Consider the following 14,981-nt stretch of genomic DNA (forward strand, 5'->3'; position numbering starts at 1 on the left):
TCAAATGGTTTTAACTAATATTGAGAATGTGGTTTCGTTTTCCCTTGAGACGCGAATTAGTTTGTACGTGGATACATTGAAAAGCAGTGATCTTTTTAGGATTGGGAGTGGCATTATACTTATGCAAGTAGCTGATGCTGCAATTGGATGGATTAACTTGTGTTGATAGTGTGGTTTCTTTTCCTTGAGAACCGAATTAGTTTGAATGTGGATACTTGCAAAAGTAATGATCTTTTTAGGCTTGCGAGTGACCTATACTAGTGCAATTCATCATTGATTTCAGGTATTAGCCATAAAGGTGATCTAGGATTCATCAGTTTCAGCAGCTCGTAGATTGTTAACTAAACTAGTATTCTTTGCGTGTGGGACTTTAACATCTTCTCTTGCTTGTTAATGTGTCATCTCACACACACATAGATGCTGCAATCTTGCATCATGCTCTCTCTTCTTCAAAGAGAGTTATGAATCAAAATGCTTAGAAGTATTTTACTATGCTAGCAGCAGTTTTATTGCAATGCCTACCATTGGAAAGACACTGTGCAACAATTCTGTCCAACTACGACAGCAAGTCTGCTGCAGGAGTAGTTTTTCATAACAGGCACTTTAGTCTAACAGAGTTCTTCTGGATCACAACAATGCTGTCTTCAATACAGCGGACGTGATGAGTAATTTTAGTTGTACCATTTCTTAGACCTCAATAGCAGATGGCCAACACGCACTAGCATTCATCTGTTTTTCTTTTACGACAATTACTAGTACTAGTATGCTTCATCTTTCTGCTTTATTGGTTGCCAATGTTTGGAGTAGAACTCTCTACTCTTAAAACTCTCTACTCTTGGGGGACTTAATAGCGAAAACACATCTGCTTTTAATGACAGTTCATTATGTGAAGCAGTGGGACTGTTGGACTAGAAAGATTTTACCATGAGAAACATTTCCTATTGTATGTAATTCTCCACATATTAGTTCACTTCTAACTTCTAAAGCTCAACTAGGAATCGGTTTTGCTATTTTCTGTCGCAACTGCAAGTTTTTCGTGGAAGTAGTCAGCTTCTAATTTGCAAGTTTGATGGATCTCCTTGGGTACTAGCAAGCACACGCGAGAGCCACTTAACCAGGACCAGTTGCAGTTTGCACCCATTGCATGCAGCTACACTGCTCTGTTTAGATGCCAGCCCTTAACCATTATGTTAGCTAATGATTTGTACTCTTAAGCAAAAATATTCTATATTTGTTATGTCTCTGTTTCTACAATAGCTATTGCATTTTTCATAGAACCTACACAAAGACAATATACTTGGGAGAAGATGAACTGTCGAAGCAGTGCAAAAGAATAGACCGACAAAGACGTAATCTCATCCAACAAATTGCAAGTTGCAACAACAACAATGCATTCAGAAAAAAAAGGAACTGGCAAAACCCAAATTCACTAACCAAGAAAGTAAATAAAATCCCTCCAAAATCACCATTGTTGAAAGAGTCAAGCGCACACATTTATAGTTTCTTCAACTTACCTAACTTTACCCTACCTTGGGAGGTAGATGATAGCAAAGTCGTCATCTAAAAACTGGAAAGTCTGAAATACTACTAAAATACAAGCTAATAATGTGGTACAAGATGGTCATCGTCTGACCAGCAGCGACTATACCAGTTCTGCATATACAAAATGATATCCAGCAACAATAATATATGTGGAATTACTAAGGGGTAACTATGTACGCCACAAGTAAATTCGTAACACCATGAATATGATAATGATGTTGTGCCAGGCTCCTACGCCTAGAAAGGGTAAATAAGACCTCCAAATTTCCCAGTAAATGGTTCCTTCTGAGGCTGTTGCACTATAGTAGCATTGCTCATTCGCTGCATTAGAAACATATAAACTGTGAAAACACAGTAACAAAAGGTGAAATGAAATGTATAAACTTAGCACATCAAGAGAGATTGGTATGACAATGGCAATGAGGGAACCTTTTCCTAACCAATTTTGGACTGGAGATAAGACGCTTAAAAAAGGAAAGATAACTCAGAATTACAGAACACTTGATAACAAATTGAAAGAAACTGTTGAAGCTTGCATGCACAAGAACTTGAAGCAGAAGACAAAATCCTCATAAAGCATTATGTAATTGCCCGTTGGTTGGATATTTGGATTGTTACATTGCATTATGATCAGTTCAATGGGAATCTCTGTACTCTAAATTGTTTTTTCGTGTTGTATGGGCCTTAATAGGATAAGATATGCATCAAATACAGAAAGGAAATACAGAGGTTGAGATGTACCTTGAGGCAAAGGTTCCGACTTGTGTCACAAATTGGATAATCCTGTGGGCAACAGTGGCGTCCATCTTTACAACACACTGCTGAATCCAACCCGCAGCATTTCCAAGAAAGGCATATTCCAAGAAACTTCAAACCACAGCAACAGGTTTCACCTTGACCACATGAGGTGAACGTGCTGCATCTGGATGGACCAGGAGCTGGAGGAGTTGGTGGATTTGGGTTAGTCTTGGTTGGATATGAAGCTAACTTATTGACCCCGCAGATCCCTTCTTGATTCCCACTATTACGCTGCATGTGGATATAACCATTTATTCCCCAGCTTGTTCCCCATGAGTTCTTTATAATCCAGTAGTCAAATCCATTTTCGGAACCATAGCCTACAATCAGTACCGCATGATCTAGTGATGTAGGACACGGGCCAGTGAATATCCCCTGCAACACAAAGGCAACAACTTTACATTTCTTTCCCACAAACTGCCTAAGATGATTAGGAGATTGCTAATTCAGAGGTGGAAGAGACCTTTGAATATGATTGAAATGCTCTCGCACTACCGCATATCCCAACACTCACAGGTTGAGTTGCCACTGCCTTTAGAAGCGTGTCCTCATCATTTTGAGGAATATCAGTATATCCATCAATGGTTACAACACGTCTTTGTAGCTGCAAAGTCGACAAGTTAAGCAAAGCAATTGTACTTGGTTCATATTGTTTTACCTGGAATAAAATTTTCCTAAGTTCCCTATAATAAATAAGGAATTCAGATTCAGAGAATATATAGGCCAAGGTTTTCTGCCATAATCACTTTATTTGCACCATCTTCTTAGTTACCAACATTCCATTCAGGTGCCACTGATAAATATTAGCTTCAGATGAGATAAACCTTATGATATTTTCAGCCTTCGAGCATATATTAACTCACAGTTCCATGTCATTGTTTCAATTGTAATTACGATTCATTTGTAAACCCTTTTAGTAGATCTAATCATAAAACTATACAAGAGGATAATTAGGTACCTTGTTTTTGTTGCATGTTCCTTCCCTTTCTCTAAAAGGATAATCCTTTTCGGTGTCAATACCACCATTCTTTATGACAAATTCAAAAGCATAGTCCATCAATCCACCTCCACAACCTTGATTGTAACTTCTGTCGCAATCAATTAACTCCTGCTCAGAGAGGCTAACGAGAGATCCAGTGGTAATCTTATTGATACCTTCAATTGCACCAGTGGCCGAGAATGACCAGCAAGCACCTGGAAAATGAAACAAAAGTAACTCTTTTTAGTTATGGCAGCTAGTAGCTGAGATTAGGTTAAATATTATGGCAATAGAAAGACAATGCTGTAGACAATGAGTTATAAGTCAATGGTACTCCAGCTTTTCATTGCGGATGTAGAATAAACAATGAAAGTAGAAACCTTTAGAATAGTCTGGTAAAGTTTATGTTCCAATAGCTAAGGAAAATGATAATTTAACCATATTTTACTCCTCTGCTATGTTCATGATCTTTGTAATACTATTTTTTGCCTGTCCATCAGTCAATATAGCTAGAGTATCAGCATGTCCAGTTACTCACATCTTCTAGTCACTCTTAAGAAATGGTTTCCACATACATAGAGACAAAATTGAAACTACAGAATCAAACAGTACCTTTTTTTCTTTGATAACGAGAAACAAACAAAAGAACCATTCTTAATCAACTTAGGATACGATGAGCTCACGAGGCTCGATTTCAACAGCAACAACAACAACTACTACTACTACTACAACAACACGTCAAGTGAAATTCCATACTTACCAGCTTATGAGGATAGAGGCTATTTCCGAGAGACCCTTGGCTCAAGGAAAGCATAACCAACAACAACTACTACTATCAAATTAGAATTTTGTTAGGTGTATGAATTCTCAATATTGATTCTACTCCATTTTTCATTCTAATACTTAAAAATTTGTCTTATAGGACAACTAAATAGCTCCTAAACTAAAAATTCTCTAAAACTGAAAGTGTTCTTGTCAAATACTGGACCTAAAGTAAGTGATGAGCCTTGGTTACAATAAAGTAAATTAGTCTAGAGCTTTACGACATCTCACAAAGTGGGGACTGGAGGGTAGAGTGTATGCACACACCTCACCCGTAGAGAGGTTGTTTCCGATAGACCTCAGCTCACTTGAAAAAAGGAAAAAGGGCAGCTGAAAGTTTCAGAACATTTATCAGAATTTCAACTCAAAGACAACAAAAAAGAAACTAAAAGAAGCACCACAAATTCCATTTTCTGATGAGTAAGGTCATCAAAATCCAAACTTTGATTAAAAAAAACTGATTTTGCCACTTAAATACAGCAATAAACTCAACATACCACAACTTCCTTGATTTTTGACATTAGTAACAGCTCCTTTGTCTCTCCAATCCAAAGAAGAAGGAGCATCAACATCACTCAAAACTCCAGTTGCAGAAGAACCTGACCCTCTACCTTTCAACCTAATGAAATCATTAGCAGAAGAGGAAAGACCCAAGAAAGAATTCCTAAATTCATGGTGAGTAAGATCAGAATAGGCATTGAGACCAAGGGTATAACTGGAATTCCCTTTGCTATTATGCTCTGTAATATAAGCATAGTTTTCTTCAAACACCTTGAATCTATACATCCTTTCTTGTTCTGAAGAATATTTTTTTCCATTTTGCTGACACCAAGTTTCAAAAAGATCAGAACTTGATGAACAAGTGCAAAAGGGTTGTTGAAAAATTAGCAAAACAATAACTATAGAAGGCAATAACCATTTCATGATCAAAAGGGTGCCAAAGAAATTGGAGATGTGAGAGAAAAATGTGAAGGAGGGGTTTGGTTGGAGTAAATATAGGCAACTAACCAAGGAATGGAAGAAATATGGGCTTGTTTTATTGGGTATAGAAAGGCTCCAAGTTTCTGGTTTCTTAGCCTCTAAAATCTTTTGCAAAATTTAGTTAGGAGCGTCACCGTCACCCTCAAAAGTTGAGATTTGCAGTATTCGATTTAAATTTAGTTGGGGTTTCAATATGTTGTATGTCACAAATTGGGGAAATGACAGTCCCGCTAATGTTTGGTTATAAATTTTAGGGTCAGATTGAAAACTTGGTGTCAAAGAAGAAAAACTTCAAGTTTCTGAAAGTAGATTGGGTTTTTGGGACTTCGCTCACGAAATTTCAGTTTTTTTTATAAAAGTCTAAACACAACTTTAATAACTCAAATTTTCAAATTTAAAATCAATGACCAAACAGATTGATTATAACAAAAGGATTAAAGTTTTGACAGTGTTTTACCTTTTGATATTGGATTTTTTTAGTGTATATCTAAATTTAATCAAGCTATAATGTGATTATCCAATATAGAGAGAAAAAAATAAGAAAAACGTAACATATTTGATCTATTTTTATTTTTATTTTTCGTTTAATCCAAAGATATATTTGTGATAGAAATTGGCATATACAAACATAGGTCATGTGTTACACATGACAATTTAGTAATAATGGGGTACGGATTGAGCCACAATATGTTACCATATGAAATTTCAACAACCACTCGTCATTTTTGTCCTTTTTAATGCTTTGACGTATTGTTCAAATTATGTACTAGAATACACATTGACATGTTCATTCTTATTTTGTTTTCTTTTTCCTTTTAAATAACATATCTATTGATGATAGATAATTGTATACGACAAATTAAAGTGAAAATGAAAATAAAATAACATAAAAATACTCTTATATTTGTCTCAAATTTTTCAATTGCACAACTAAATTTTGCAGAGTCTTATAACCAATTGATCCCTCGCTGTTTTCCCAACTCTTCTGAATAGCTATAAAAATTTTAGACGCATCTCCTGAAAATACAAGAAAAATAATTTAGAATATGTGTTGATTAAAAAAAAAACAGTACATCCAATATTTAATTGTAGCTTGATTTAAATTCTGCGATACCTTTTTTTAAGTTGGATCTAAAATATCAATAGCATATTTTTATATTAGAGACTCTTTAATTCTAATATATTTTTGGTTTTATTAATTAATAGAGAACGTACGTACCGATTTGAGCAATAAAACATTTTTCCGCCTCTTTTCTTCCTTTTCACGCTTGCACTCTGCACACCAGTTAGAAAAATCTGTTTGGTACTTCTTCATCTCTCTAAACACAGAGCTGCAAGTAATTAATTATTAATTAGCATTAAAATAATGATGTTAGTGTAATCTGAAAATAGTAATTAAGTATTCAAAAATACCTTCTGCACCATATTAACAAGTTGGTCCTCCTTCCTGATGTTGTTGCTCTAGCACCATGTCTATGGCGACCACAATGAAGAATTGCATGCCCCCCAACATGAGAATAATCAAAAATCTCCTGTAAAAACAACAATTACTTTGATTAATTCACTAAATTATAGATATTCTACCTAGAATTTAAAATTCGTGTTTTTTTTGTGCTGTGGATTGATTCGCTGACAATAGAGTTTTTGGTATCTATACTCTACTGATTAAGATCATTTTATCCTGGGAGGTTATATTCCAAATCAAACCTCGGATACTAAAGGAGAATAATTTTCTTAAGGGGACACTGTGAATTCAGTGGACTTGATTTTCTTCCTAAAATTGTTGAAAAGAGTATTCCAGATTTTGATAAGTTTTTTACAGATTCAATTATTTTTATACAAATAAATTTCTGTTCATCTTACTTACTGGTTCTAATTCAGTGGACTTGATTTTCTTCCTAAAATTATTGAAAAGAGTATTCCAGATTTTGGTAAGTTTTGTACAGATTCAATTATTTTTATACAAATAAATTTCTGTTCATCTTACTTACTGGTTCTAAAAATCTCAATTACTTCGTGTTTCTGTATGATTTATTACAACAAGTAATTTCTGATTTTCATAACACAGATTGACAACAGAATTAACCAATTAGGGAAAATAAATGATCCATTACAACAAGTAACAATTACCTCTGGTTGTGTTTCAGTGTTTACATGTTTCTCGCATCGCACACCTCGAAAGAACAATTCTCCACCATCGAATTGTTTTCCCAAGCACACATTCAAAGTAACTTCAGCATCATCAACATGAAAACCTGATAACTAAAAAACTGTTAAAAGGTATCGAAAGAAAAAAATGTTTGAAGAAAAATAATTATTTGACTCACCTAAGTCAACATCTCTATCTGTCCCATACTCAACAACAAAACCATGATGGCTATCGAGTGTTGATCCACCAACTTCAGTAAATAAAACTGCAAGATTATATCAAAGAATAATTAAGATACACTTACTTTTAATTTTATTTTCAGTTCATATAATTAATTAGTTGTAATTATAACCTGTTGAAATGGGACGTATAAAATCCTCCATAAATTCCTGAAGCATGGTTTGAAGGCCAAAATCATCAAGAACTGCTCCATATTTGTTCATTGAGTTTGGACGCGTGATTCTGAATTTTGTTTCACGAATCCATTTTTCAAAATTTTCTACCTAATTAATTAACAATTAAGAAAACATATGTCACCCCTAACAAATATGCGTTATATATACTAGGGAAAAAGATATGATATCTCAACTTTGTCGTAGGGAAAAAAGTCTGATATATACGCCCCTCGTTATGAAAGTGACTCATATATATCTTTACCGTCAAAAGGGAGGGTATACCAACTCTAGATGACAAAGTTGAGGGGTATCTCAGACCTTTTTTCCTATTTACTATTACATATTCCTCAACTTTGTTATTTGGTGCTGATATGTCTCTCGTTATGAAAGTGACTCATATATATCTTTACCGTCATAAGGGAGGGTATACCAACTCTAGATGACAAAGTTGAAGGGTATCTCAGACCCTTTTCCCTATTTACTATTACATATTCCTCAACTTTTGTTTTGAAAGGGGCTCCTATATATCTTTACCGTCATAAGGAAGGGTATATATATCAGCTCTAAATGATAAAGTTTGAGGGGTATATCAGACTCTTTTCCCTATATACTACTATTATATAGTACGTACCTCCTCCAACATCATGTCACAAAAACGTGGTTGAAGCATTTGAAATGTTAGAATACCCGGAGAGGGTTCAGCCATTATATTTCTGAAGCTTTGTTCGGTGTTCTCAGAGATGGCCTTAAGAAATGAAGGCACAAAGAAATTTGTTGGGTGCATGGTATATAACACCTTGTGTAGAGGCTGAAAAACAATCAAGATTGAGATTATATATATTTTTGTTGTTACCACAATTGAACTTGAAATATCACAATATTTGACTATTTGTTATGTGTACATACCTGATAATTTGACATGATCTTTTGTCTATATTCTCTATGTTTATGCCTCTGTAGTAGCAACATGATTAAAAGGTGTATCAAGAATTGATTAGCCAAAGAAAAAATAAACAAGTTACAATATATAGTAAGAAAAATAAAATTATATATATATATATTAAATAATGGTTTTTGTTCCTATTCAATTTGATTTATGTTAGGATGGCAATGGGCCAGACTTGGGCGGTGCCGATTGAGCTTAACCCGTACAATTTTTAATTCGCTTCGCCTTGTATAGCAATATTTTTTATTTTCAACCCGTTCAACCCCCACCCCCATAGACCCGCCCCATATAATTTTTTAAACATTTTCTTTCTAGTTATATTTGATACTAAAAATAAAATTTATAAAATAAATTCATTTTTTCATTAATTTAGTAGGATAGTGACTTAAAATTTATTTTTTAGAGTTCAATTGGGAAATTATATTAATTTTATTGAACTATTTTCATTTATTATCTTGAATATTTTAGAAGCTTTAATGAAATATCTCAAGAAATAATGATCTCACTCAATAACATGTAAAAAGTTAAAATTAAGTTTGAACCTACCTAAAATCACATATACCCTGCAACCCTCCCTTCCCCACATTAATTTAAAAAAAACTCACTTCAACCCGCCCCGCATTCAACCAACCCCACATAACCTTAAAACCGCTCCACCCTACATAGCTTTAAATCCACCCCGCTCCGCATCCGGACCGCTCCATTGCCATCCAAAATGTTAGAGCTAAAGAGCTTGTTTGGATCGAATTTTAAGTTAAAATAACTTTAAAGTCAATTTTAAAAAATACTTATAAGCAGTTGAATTTAAACTAAAATAATAAAAGACTTAATTCACATGATAAGTCCTCCGTTACAGAGGACATATACATAAGTTGAATTCTGTTTTATAAATAAACAAAATAAAAAATAAATCCAAGCATGTTAACCAAAAACAATTAATTTACGAATTAGCAACAAGGACGACAAAAGTGTAGCAACAATGAAATTAATGCTAAGTAAAAATAACACGTAAAAGATTAATTATGGTATAGATGGGTAAAACGTGAAATCTAGTTATTAATAATTATAATTACTTACATGATTGCGCTGAGATGGAGGAGAATAATCAAGAAGAATTTGATTCAAGTATGGAACTTTATCAAGTCGTGAAGAATTAATAAAATTATCTGGAAGATAACGCTCAAGAGACGTGTATAATAAAGGATCGAATTCCAATTCTTCTTCTAAATCATCATAGTTTTCCGCCTTGTGTTCTAAACATGGCTCGGGTCTCAGCGTTGCCTCCTCCGATGAACCCTCGTTGTTCTCCTCCATCTTCTGTACCAATAATTTGTTCTTATGTTGTATGTTATTATTCCCTATATATAGGAATAGGGTACACCAACTTTTTTTTATTGTTCCAAAAAAAAGGATGATTTTTTTTATTGTTCCAAAAAAAATAAAATAATAATAATAATAATAATATATATATATATATATATAAAATTGAAATTTTATGGATTCTATAAAATAAAACGTGTTCAATTCAAATTGTGACTCTATAAAGTGTATTGAGTTTCAATTAGATTTGTTGGGATATTTCAAAAAAAATCATGGAATATTTATGTAGATCGGGTCAAATCTAAATCATATGAGTTCGAAAAATAGTCACTATATGGATAAAGAACATAATTATATTGCAATCTTGATGAATAACATTATATTTCTTCGTATTTTATTTGGGATTGTAATTTAAAATTTATTATAAACAATAGTGTCGACTTACAAATTTAAATCTTGTACCATAACTCCATGAATAGTAATTAAAAATAGAAATCTATTTCTAAATTTTACCATTCATAGCAATACCATTTTTTTTCACTTGATCACTTTTAATTCATATTACAAGGACCAATTTATCATCACTAGAATATTGAAAGAGAAAATTATAACATTTGGATAGGTAGTTCAATATACAATTCAAATAACAGTATTGAAAAAACTATAACTTCTGAGTATTCAAAAATTGAAGTAATCAATTTTCTAATAGATATTAGAACAACTACCATAATAGACTTGAAGAAAATGGAAGTAAAAAAATAACAAACGATTTCAAAATTTTCATAATATAGGAGACAAAGAAGCAAAGCGAATCTAATGGGATGGGCAGAAGATAGTTAGACCTCTGCAACTAACAACACATGAAGCTAGGAAAAAGAAGAGATTATCATAACAGTAAGGTAAAACTACGATAAGGACAACAAATTTTTATGAGAAAAGTCATAGTGCAAAAAGTTCTAAAAAATTGTTAAGTATCCGTTTTCTGTTCTGTGATAACAGACATTACAAGTTTTAAGAAAACATTGAAACAAAGTTTTAATCTGTTCTGTGATAACAGACATTACAAGTTCACAATGATAGCAGAGTTTGTATGATTCGAAAAGGAGTGTTCATTTGTATGACAGACTCGATTCAGCACAGCAACCATACCACACTCATCCCAGCAGCACCTGAAAACGGAAAAGACCCAAGTGTTTGTTTGTATGAAAGACTCAACTTCAGCACAATAACCGTACCACCCTCATTTCTGCACAAACTGAAAACAAAAAAGAAAAATGATATAGGGTATATTAGTTATTTCCCTGATACATACACTAATAGATTGGATCAAGAACATTATATAAAGATTACTGCTCCTATTATTTACTACCAATTATCACAAAAACAAACAATTCAATACAAAACAACTTACCCCTGCCATGAATGTACACGCAATTTCCCTATTTCTCCTATCCTTCTCCTGCTTACATTCGGAACACCAACTAAAATCACCCAGTTGCTTACACACTTGCCTAAAACCAGCGCTGCAAAATGATTATAACAGTAATTAGCTAGGTAATGATGCACTAAAGAACTAGAACATAAGTCAAATATATTTGTACCTTTTGCAGCCCAACACCAAATTGTATCTTTTCCCAGCTGTAGTCACCTTAGAAACATGCCTATTGCGACCCTGATAGAGAATTGCATGCCCCAAAATGTGTGAATATTCAAAATTATCCTGTTGAAAAAAATCATTGAGAAACCGATATTACATTTTCTCATCATGTTGATACTAAAACTCCTACAAATGTTATTTGCAACTTCCAATACCCTTTTTCAACTTTAACTTTAACTAACATAACATACTAAAGAAAACATAACAACTAATGCTTTTTCTTAACACAAACAAGTCCAGCTTCACTAACAGAATTAATCTTCCCCTTTCACTTCTTCCCATTAGAATTAGTTTCCTAAACTCTAAAACAAAACCATAACAGATTAGTTTCCTAAGCTCTAAAACAAAACCCGTCAAACTCAGAGTTGACCATGATGAAGCTTGGGGGAAACTAAGCCTTCAGCCCTTCGCCCATCGGCTCGACAGGCAAGCTATATCTTTATCCGCGCATTTTAGGAAAGTTCCCCTCTGACTATGTAGTTAGCTCGACGTCAATAAAAACATACGTAGCATCTAGTTACGTATCTAGTATCCCACAAAACATTCGAACTTCACTAACAGTATCAACCTTCCCCTTCAACTTCTTCAAATAGAATTTAACATATCTAAAACAAAACCCAGAGATATTAGGTAAATAGAAAAAATTACAAAAAGATTGATCATTATACAAAGATAAACAACAATCTCCCAAAAGGGGTCACAAAATTAACAAATCCATAAATAAAAAGCAAGTAAAATTTTCTTTTACAGGATCACCACCCTTATCAGGATTAGTTTTAGTGGCAGGTTTAGGGTAAACTTTCTTGAGATCATCTCGTGAAGCACTGTTAGGAACTCCCAAGATCTCATAGTACTTGGTGCTATCACTCTTCTTTGGTAGCAATCTTTACAGTAAGCTTTCTTGGGATCATTTTGAGAAGCACCATTACTTACTCCCGTGCTTGATTAAGCACTATGTATAAACCAATTATTTGGAGTACAATTTAATTACCTCAGGTCGTGTCGGAGTGTCCACATGTTTCTCACAATATACACCCTGGAAGCACAATTCTCCCCCAAGGAATTGCTGGCCCAAGCACACATTTAAGGTAAGTTCCGCGTCATCAACTTGAACAGCTGAAAAAAGAAAATGTTAAGGGTGCAGAAAAATTGTTGCCTAGAATCTACGTGACAACAAAATAGACTATTCACCTAATTCATTTTCGCCATCGGTATGACACTCAACAACACACTCATGTTCATTAAGGGTAGATCCCCCAACCTGAGTGAAAAAAACTGCATAATACCTCGATTAGTGTCTGAGAGCATTACTTTGCAAATGTGAGGTGATTAATCTCTTATACATCTTTGGAGATAGATGGATAGATTAGTTATTACCTTTGGAAATTGGACTTATAAACCTATCCATGAGATTTTGAAGCATATATTCCATTCCTAAATCATCAAGATACGTCATGTTGTTCATATTGTTCCGATGCTCGGTTCGGATGTCTGTTTGCTGGATCCAGGTTTGAAAATGGTTTACCTAAAAATTGAATACTATTTGATCAGCAACAAGACAGAACAAAAAGAATTGTCAAGCAACAACAGAACAACAAGGCTTCAGATACCTCAGCCACCAACATCTCACAATACTCTGGTTGAAAGATTTCAAAGGTTAAAATACCCGGAGAGGGCTCAGAAATGATATTGTTGAACCTATCCTCTGTTTTCTCATTGATTGCCTTGATAAAGGAAGGGACAAAAATTTCTGTGGGATTTATAGCATATAATTTCTCGTGTAACCGCTGAAGGATAAACAAATAATTGTATTAGTACGTTTATATATATATATATATATATATATATATATATATAGAGAGAGAATAACAATGTGAAACGATAGAGGGTAACAATACCGGATATTCTGATATGATTTTGTCCCTGTATTCTCGCAGTTCAATCTGAATCGTTAAACATATGTCAAAATTGAATGAGACCTAATCATAATATTACTGAACTTCCTCCCTGTACAGCTTTTCTATTTCAAAAACCAAATGTCGAAGGAGTATATAGAAAATGAGTGTACCTCTTTCTGACTAGGAGCATATTGCATGAGTATATCATCCGAATAAGCGACTTTTTCTTCTATGGATTTTCCTCGAACATGTGGCGGTAAATATCTATCCATGGCTGGGTATAGTTCCGGAGCGGGAAATGCCCGTGGTATGTTGTCGTAGGCATCCATATCCACTGGCTCAGAAGCACCTCCATCCACCGGCTTTGACAAAAGTCTAGAAGTCCCTGATGCTTCCGCATCGTCGCCAAACGCCGGATTCAACGGCGTCCGCCTGCGTTTACTAGTTTCTCCGGTCTCTTGCGTCGGCTTGCGTTTAGTAGTTTCTGCTTCAGGATCTTCGAACTCTGAGTTTAGAGACAGAGTACTAGCTTCTGATACATCAGTATCTTCCGCATTTTCATTTTCATCCATAGCCGGTTGAAGAACTTTGGGAGTTTTGGAAATGGAATTTCTCTGATCACAATTTTGGCAGTTTTGGAAGGCGGGAATTTTGAGCAGTACTGATCATTGGAGCGAGTATTTAAAGGAACGGAAAAACTAGTCATGCTTTTGTGCGTGAAGCGAAAAAAAAAAACGAAATGGAAAATGCTTTTTAGACGAACTACACTTTGGCTTCAGCGGTTGAGAGAGGTTTCAGACGGATGGGAATGAAGATGAATCTCAGATGATTTATTCCCGTGCACATGTGACATGGCATCGTCTAGAACGTTCTTTTTCTACACACTATTAGAGAAAATAATATGATAGGTGAAAAAGTACCTATTATTTTTATGAAATGATAAATATTAAATTTTTATTTATTTTTAGTGATAACGACATATAAATAAAAATATACGAAATATATATTTGTCAACCAAATCAAGCCTCGGATAATACCTTAGCAGGTCTGTTTTAGAGTTAGATTGGCTAGTACTTTGAAAGAAAACTTCAATTAAAACTACAATTAACCACTCTAACGGAATCAGCTAATGGGTTATAACTAATCCTTATGTCATAACGGAATCAGGTAATTGGTTAATTAACATCATTATTTTGCTCTTTATTTATATTAAGTATCCTCTTAGAAAAAATTGGATCTTCAAAAGTTGTTTAAACTTTCAAAGTAGAGCCGTCAATACGGGCTAGGTTTGTTGGGCCAGCCTGGTCTAACCCGGAATTTAATAAGGTTGGACTAAGATTTTTGGAGCTCATTTAAGAAAAGGATTTTTTAGCCCGGCCTGAATAAGTCTGTTGATTTGATGGGCTTGAGAAATATAGATAGGACCGGCACGTAGGTCAATAATAATTAATTGAAAAATATAATATGATATTAAATTTTAAAATTAAGAGAGTC

The 14,981-nt window shown here is 34.1% G+C and overlaps 3 protein-coding genes across 5 annotated transcripts; all 3 read right to left on the reverse strand.

Moving 5' to 3' along the window:
- Nucleotides 1–1,411: 1,411 nt before the first annotated feature.
- Nucleotides 1,412–5,200, reverse strand: LOC107018360 (zingipain-2). The gene is made up of 5 exons (XM_015218823.2): nt 4,639–5,200; nt 3,299–3,534; nt 2,804–2,944; nt 2,284–2,715; nt 1,412–1,863 (listed from the first exon to the last, which is right to left on the reverse strand). The coding sequence occupies exons 1-5, from the start codon at nt 5,063–5,065 to the stop codon at nt 1,780–1,782; spliced, it is 1,320 nt and encodes a 439-aa protein (XP_015074309.1). The 5' UTR covers nt 5,066–5,200; the 3' UTR covers nt 1,412–1,779.
- A 716-nt stretch (nt 5,201–5,916) lies between these two features.
- Nucleotides 5,917–9,926, reverse strand: LOC107017064 (uncharacterized PKHD-type hydroxylase At1g22950-like). The gene is made up of 9 exons (XM_015217343.2): nt 9,690–9,926; nt 8,573–8,620; nt 8,298–8,474; nt 7,624–7,774; nt 7,450–7,536; nt 7,253–7,377; nt 6,536–6,654; nt 6,342–6,453; nt 5,917–6,139 (listed from the first exon to the last, which is right to left on the reverse strand). Exons 1-9 carry the CDS (start codon nt 9,924–9,926, stop codon nt 6,116–6,118), a joined length of 1,080 nt encoding a protein of 359 aa, XP_015072829.1. The 3' UTR covers nt 5,917–6,115.
- An 873-nt stretch (nt 9,927–10,799) lies between these two features.
- LOC107016201 (uncharacterized PKHD-type hydroxylase At1g22950-like) lies at nt 10,800–14,336 on the reverse strand. 3 transcript variants are annotated; one of them, XM_015216695.2, is made up of 9 exons: nt 13,658–14,325; nt 13,488–13,532; nt 13,200–13,376; nt 12,967–13,114; nt 12,781–12,864; nt 12,581–12,705; nt 11,534–11,652; nt 11,344–11,455; nt 10,800–11,187 (listed from the first exon to the last, which is right to left on the reverse strand). In XM_015216695.2, exons 1-9 carry the CDS (start codon nt 14,057–14,059, stop codon nt 11,173–11,175), a joined length of 1,227 nt encoding a protein of 408 aa, XP_015072181.1. In that variant the 5' UTR covers nt 14,060–14,325; the 3' UTR covers nt 10,800–11,172. The 3 variants fall into 3 exon arrangements, with proteins under 3 accessions (XP_015072181.1, XP_027772012.1, XP_027772011.1); XM_027916211.1 differs by lacking the exon at nt 12,781–12,864 and having other exon boundaries at nt 13,658–14,336; XM_027916210.1 differs by lacking the exon at nt 13,488–13,532 and having other exon boundaries at nt 13,658–14,335.
- Between the last annotated feature and the right edge of the window lie 645 nt (nt 14,337–14,981).

The sequence above is a fragment of the Solanum pennellii genome, chromosome 4 (assembly GCF_001406875.1).
Source record: "Solanum pennellii chromosome 4, SPENNV200".
Lineage (NCBI taxonomy): Eukaryota > Viridiplantae > Streptophyta > Magnoliopsida > Solanales > Solanaceae > Solanum > Solanum pennellii.

Excerpts from the sequence above, each read along its gene's own strand:
- LOC107018360 (XM_015218823.2), bottom strand. The coding sequence starts at position 5,065 with ATGAAATGGTTATTGCCTTCTATAGTTATTGTTTTGCTAATTTTTCAA. Across the intron at positions 3,535-4,638 it reads CAAAAATCAAGGAAGTTGTG|GTGCTTGCTGGTCATTCTCG; the intron begins GTATGTTGAGTT and ends TTCATTTTCCAG. Across the intron at positions 2,945-3,298 it reads GAACATGCAACAAAAACAAG|CTACAAAGACGTGTTGTAAC; the intron begins GTACCTAATTAT and ends TCGACTTTGCAG.
- LOC107017064 (XM_015217343.2), bottom strand. The coding sequence starts at position 9,926 with ATGGAGGAGAACAACGAGGGTTCATCGGAGGAGGCAACGCTGAGACCC. Across the intron at positions 8,475-8,572 it reads AGATCATGTCAAATTATCAG|CCTCTACACAAGGTGTTATA; the intron begins GTATGTACACAT and ends ATTGTTTTTCAG. Across the intron at positions 7,378-7,449 it reads AGATAGAGATGTTGACTTAG|GTTTTCATGTTGATGATGCT; the intron begins GTGAGTCAAATA and ends TTTAGTTATCAG.
- LOC107016201 (XM_015216695.2), bottom strand. The coding sequence starts at position 14,059 with ATGGATGAAAATGAAAATGCGGAAGATACTGATGTATCAGAAGCTAGT. Across the intron at positions 13,377-13,487 it reads AAATCATATCAGAATATCCG|CGGTTACACGAGAAATTATA; the intron begins GTATTGTTACCC and ends TTTATCCTTCAG. Across the intron at positions 12,706-12,780 it reads CGATGGCGAAAATGAATTAG|CTGTTCAAGTTGATGACGCG; the intron begins GTGAATAGTCTA and ends TTCTTTTTTCAG.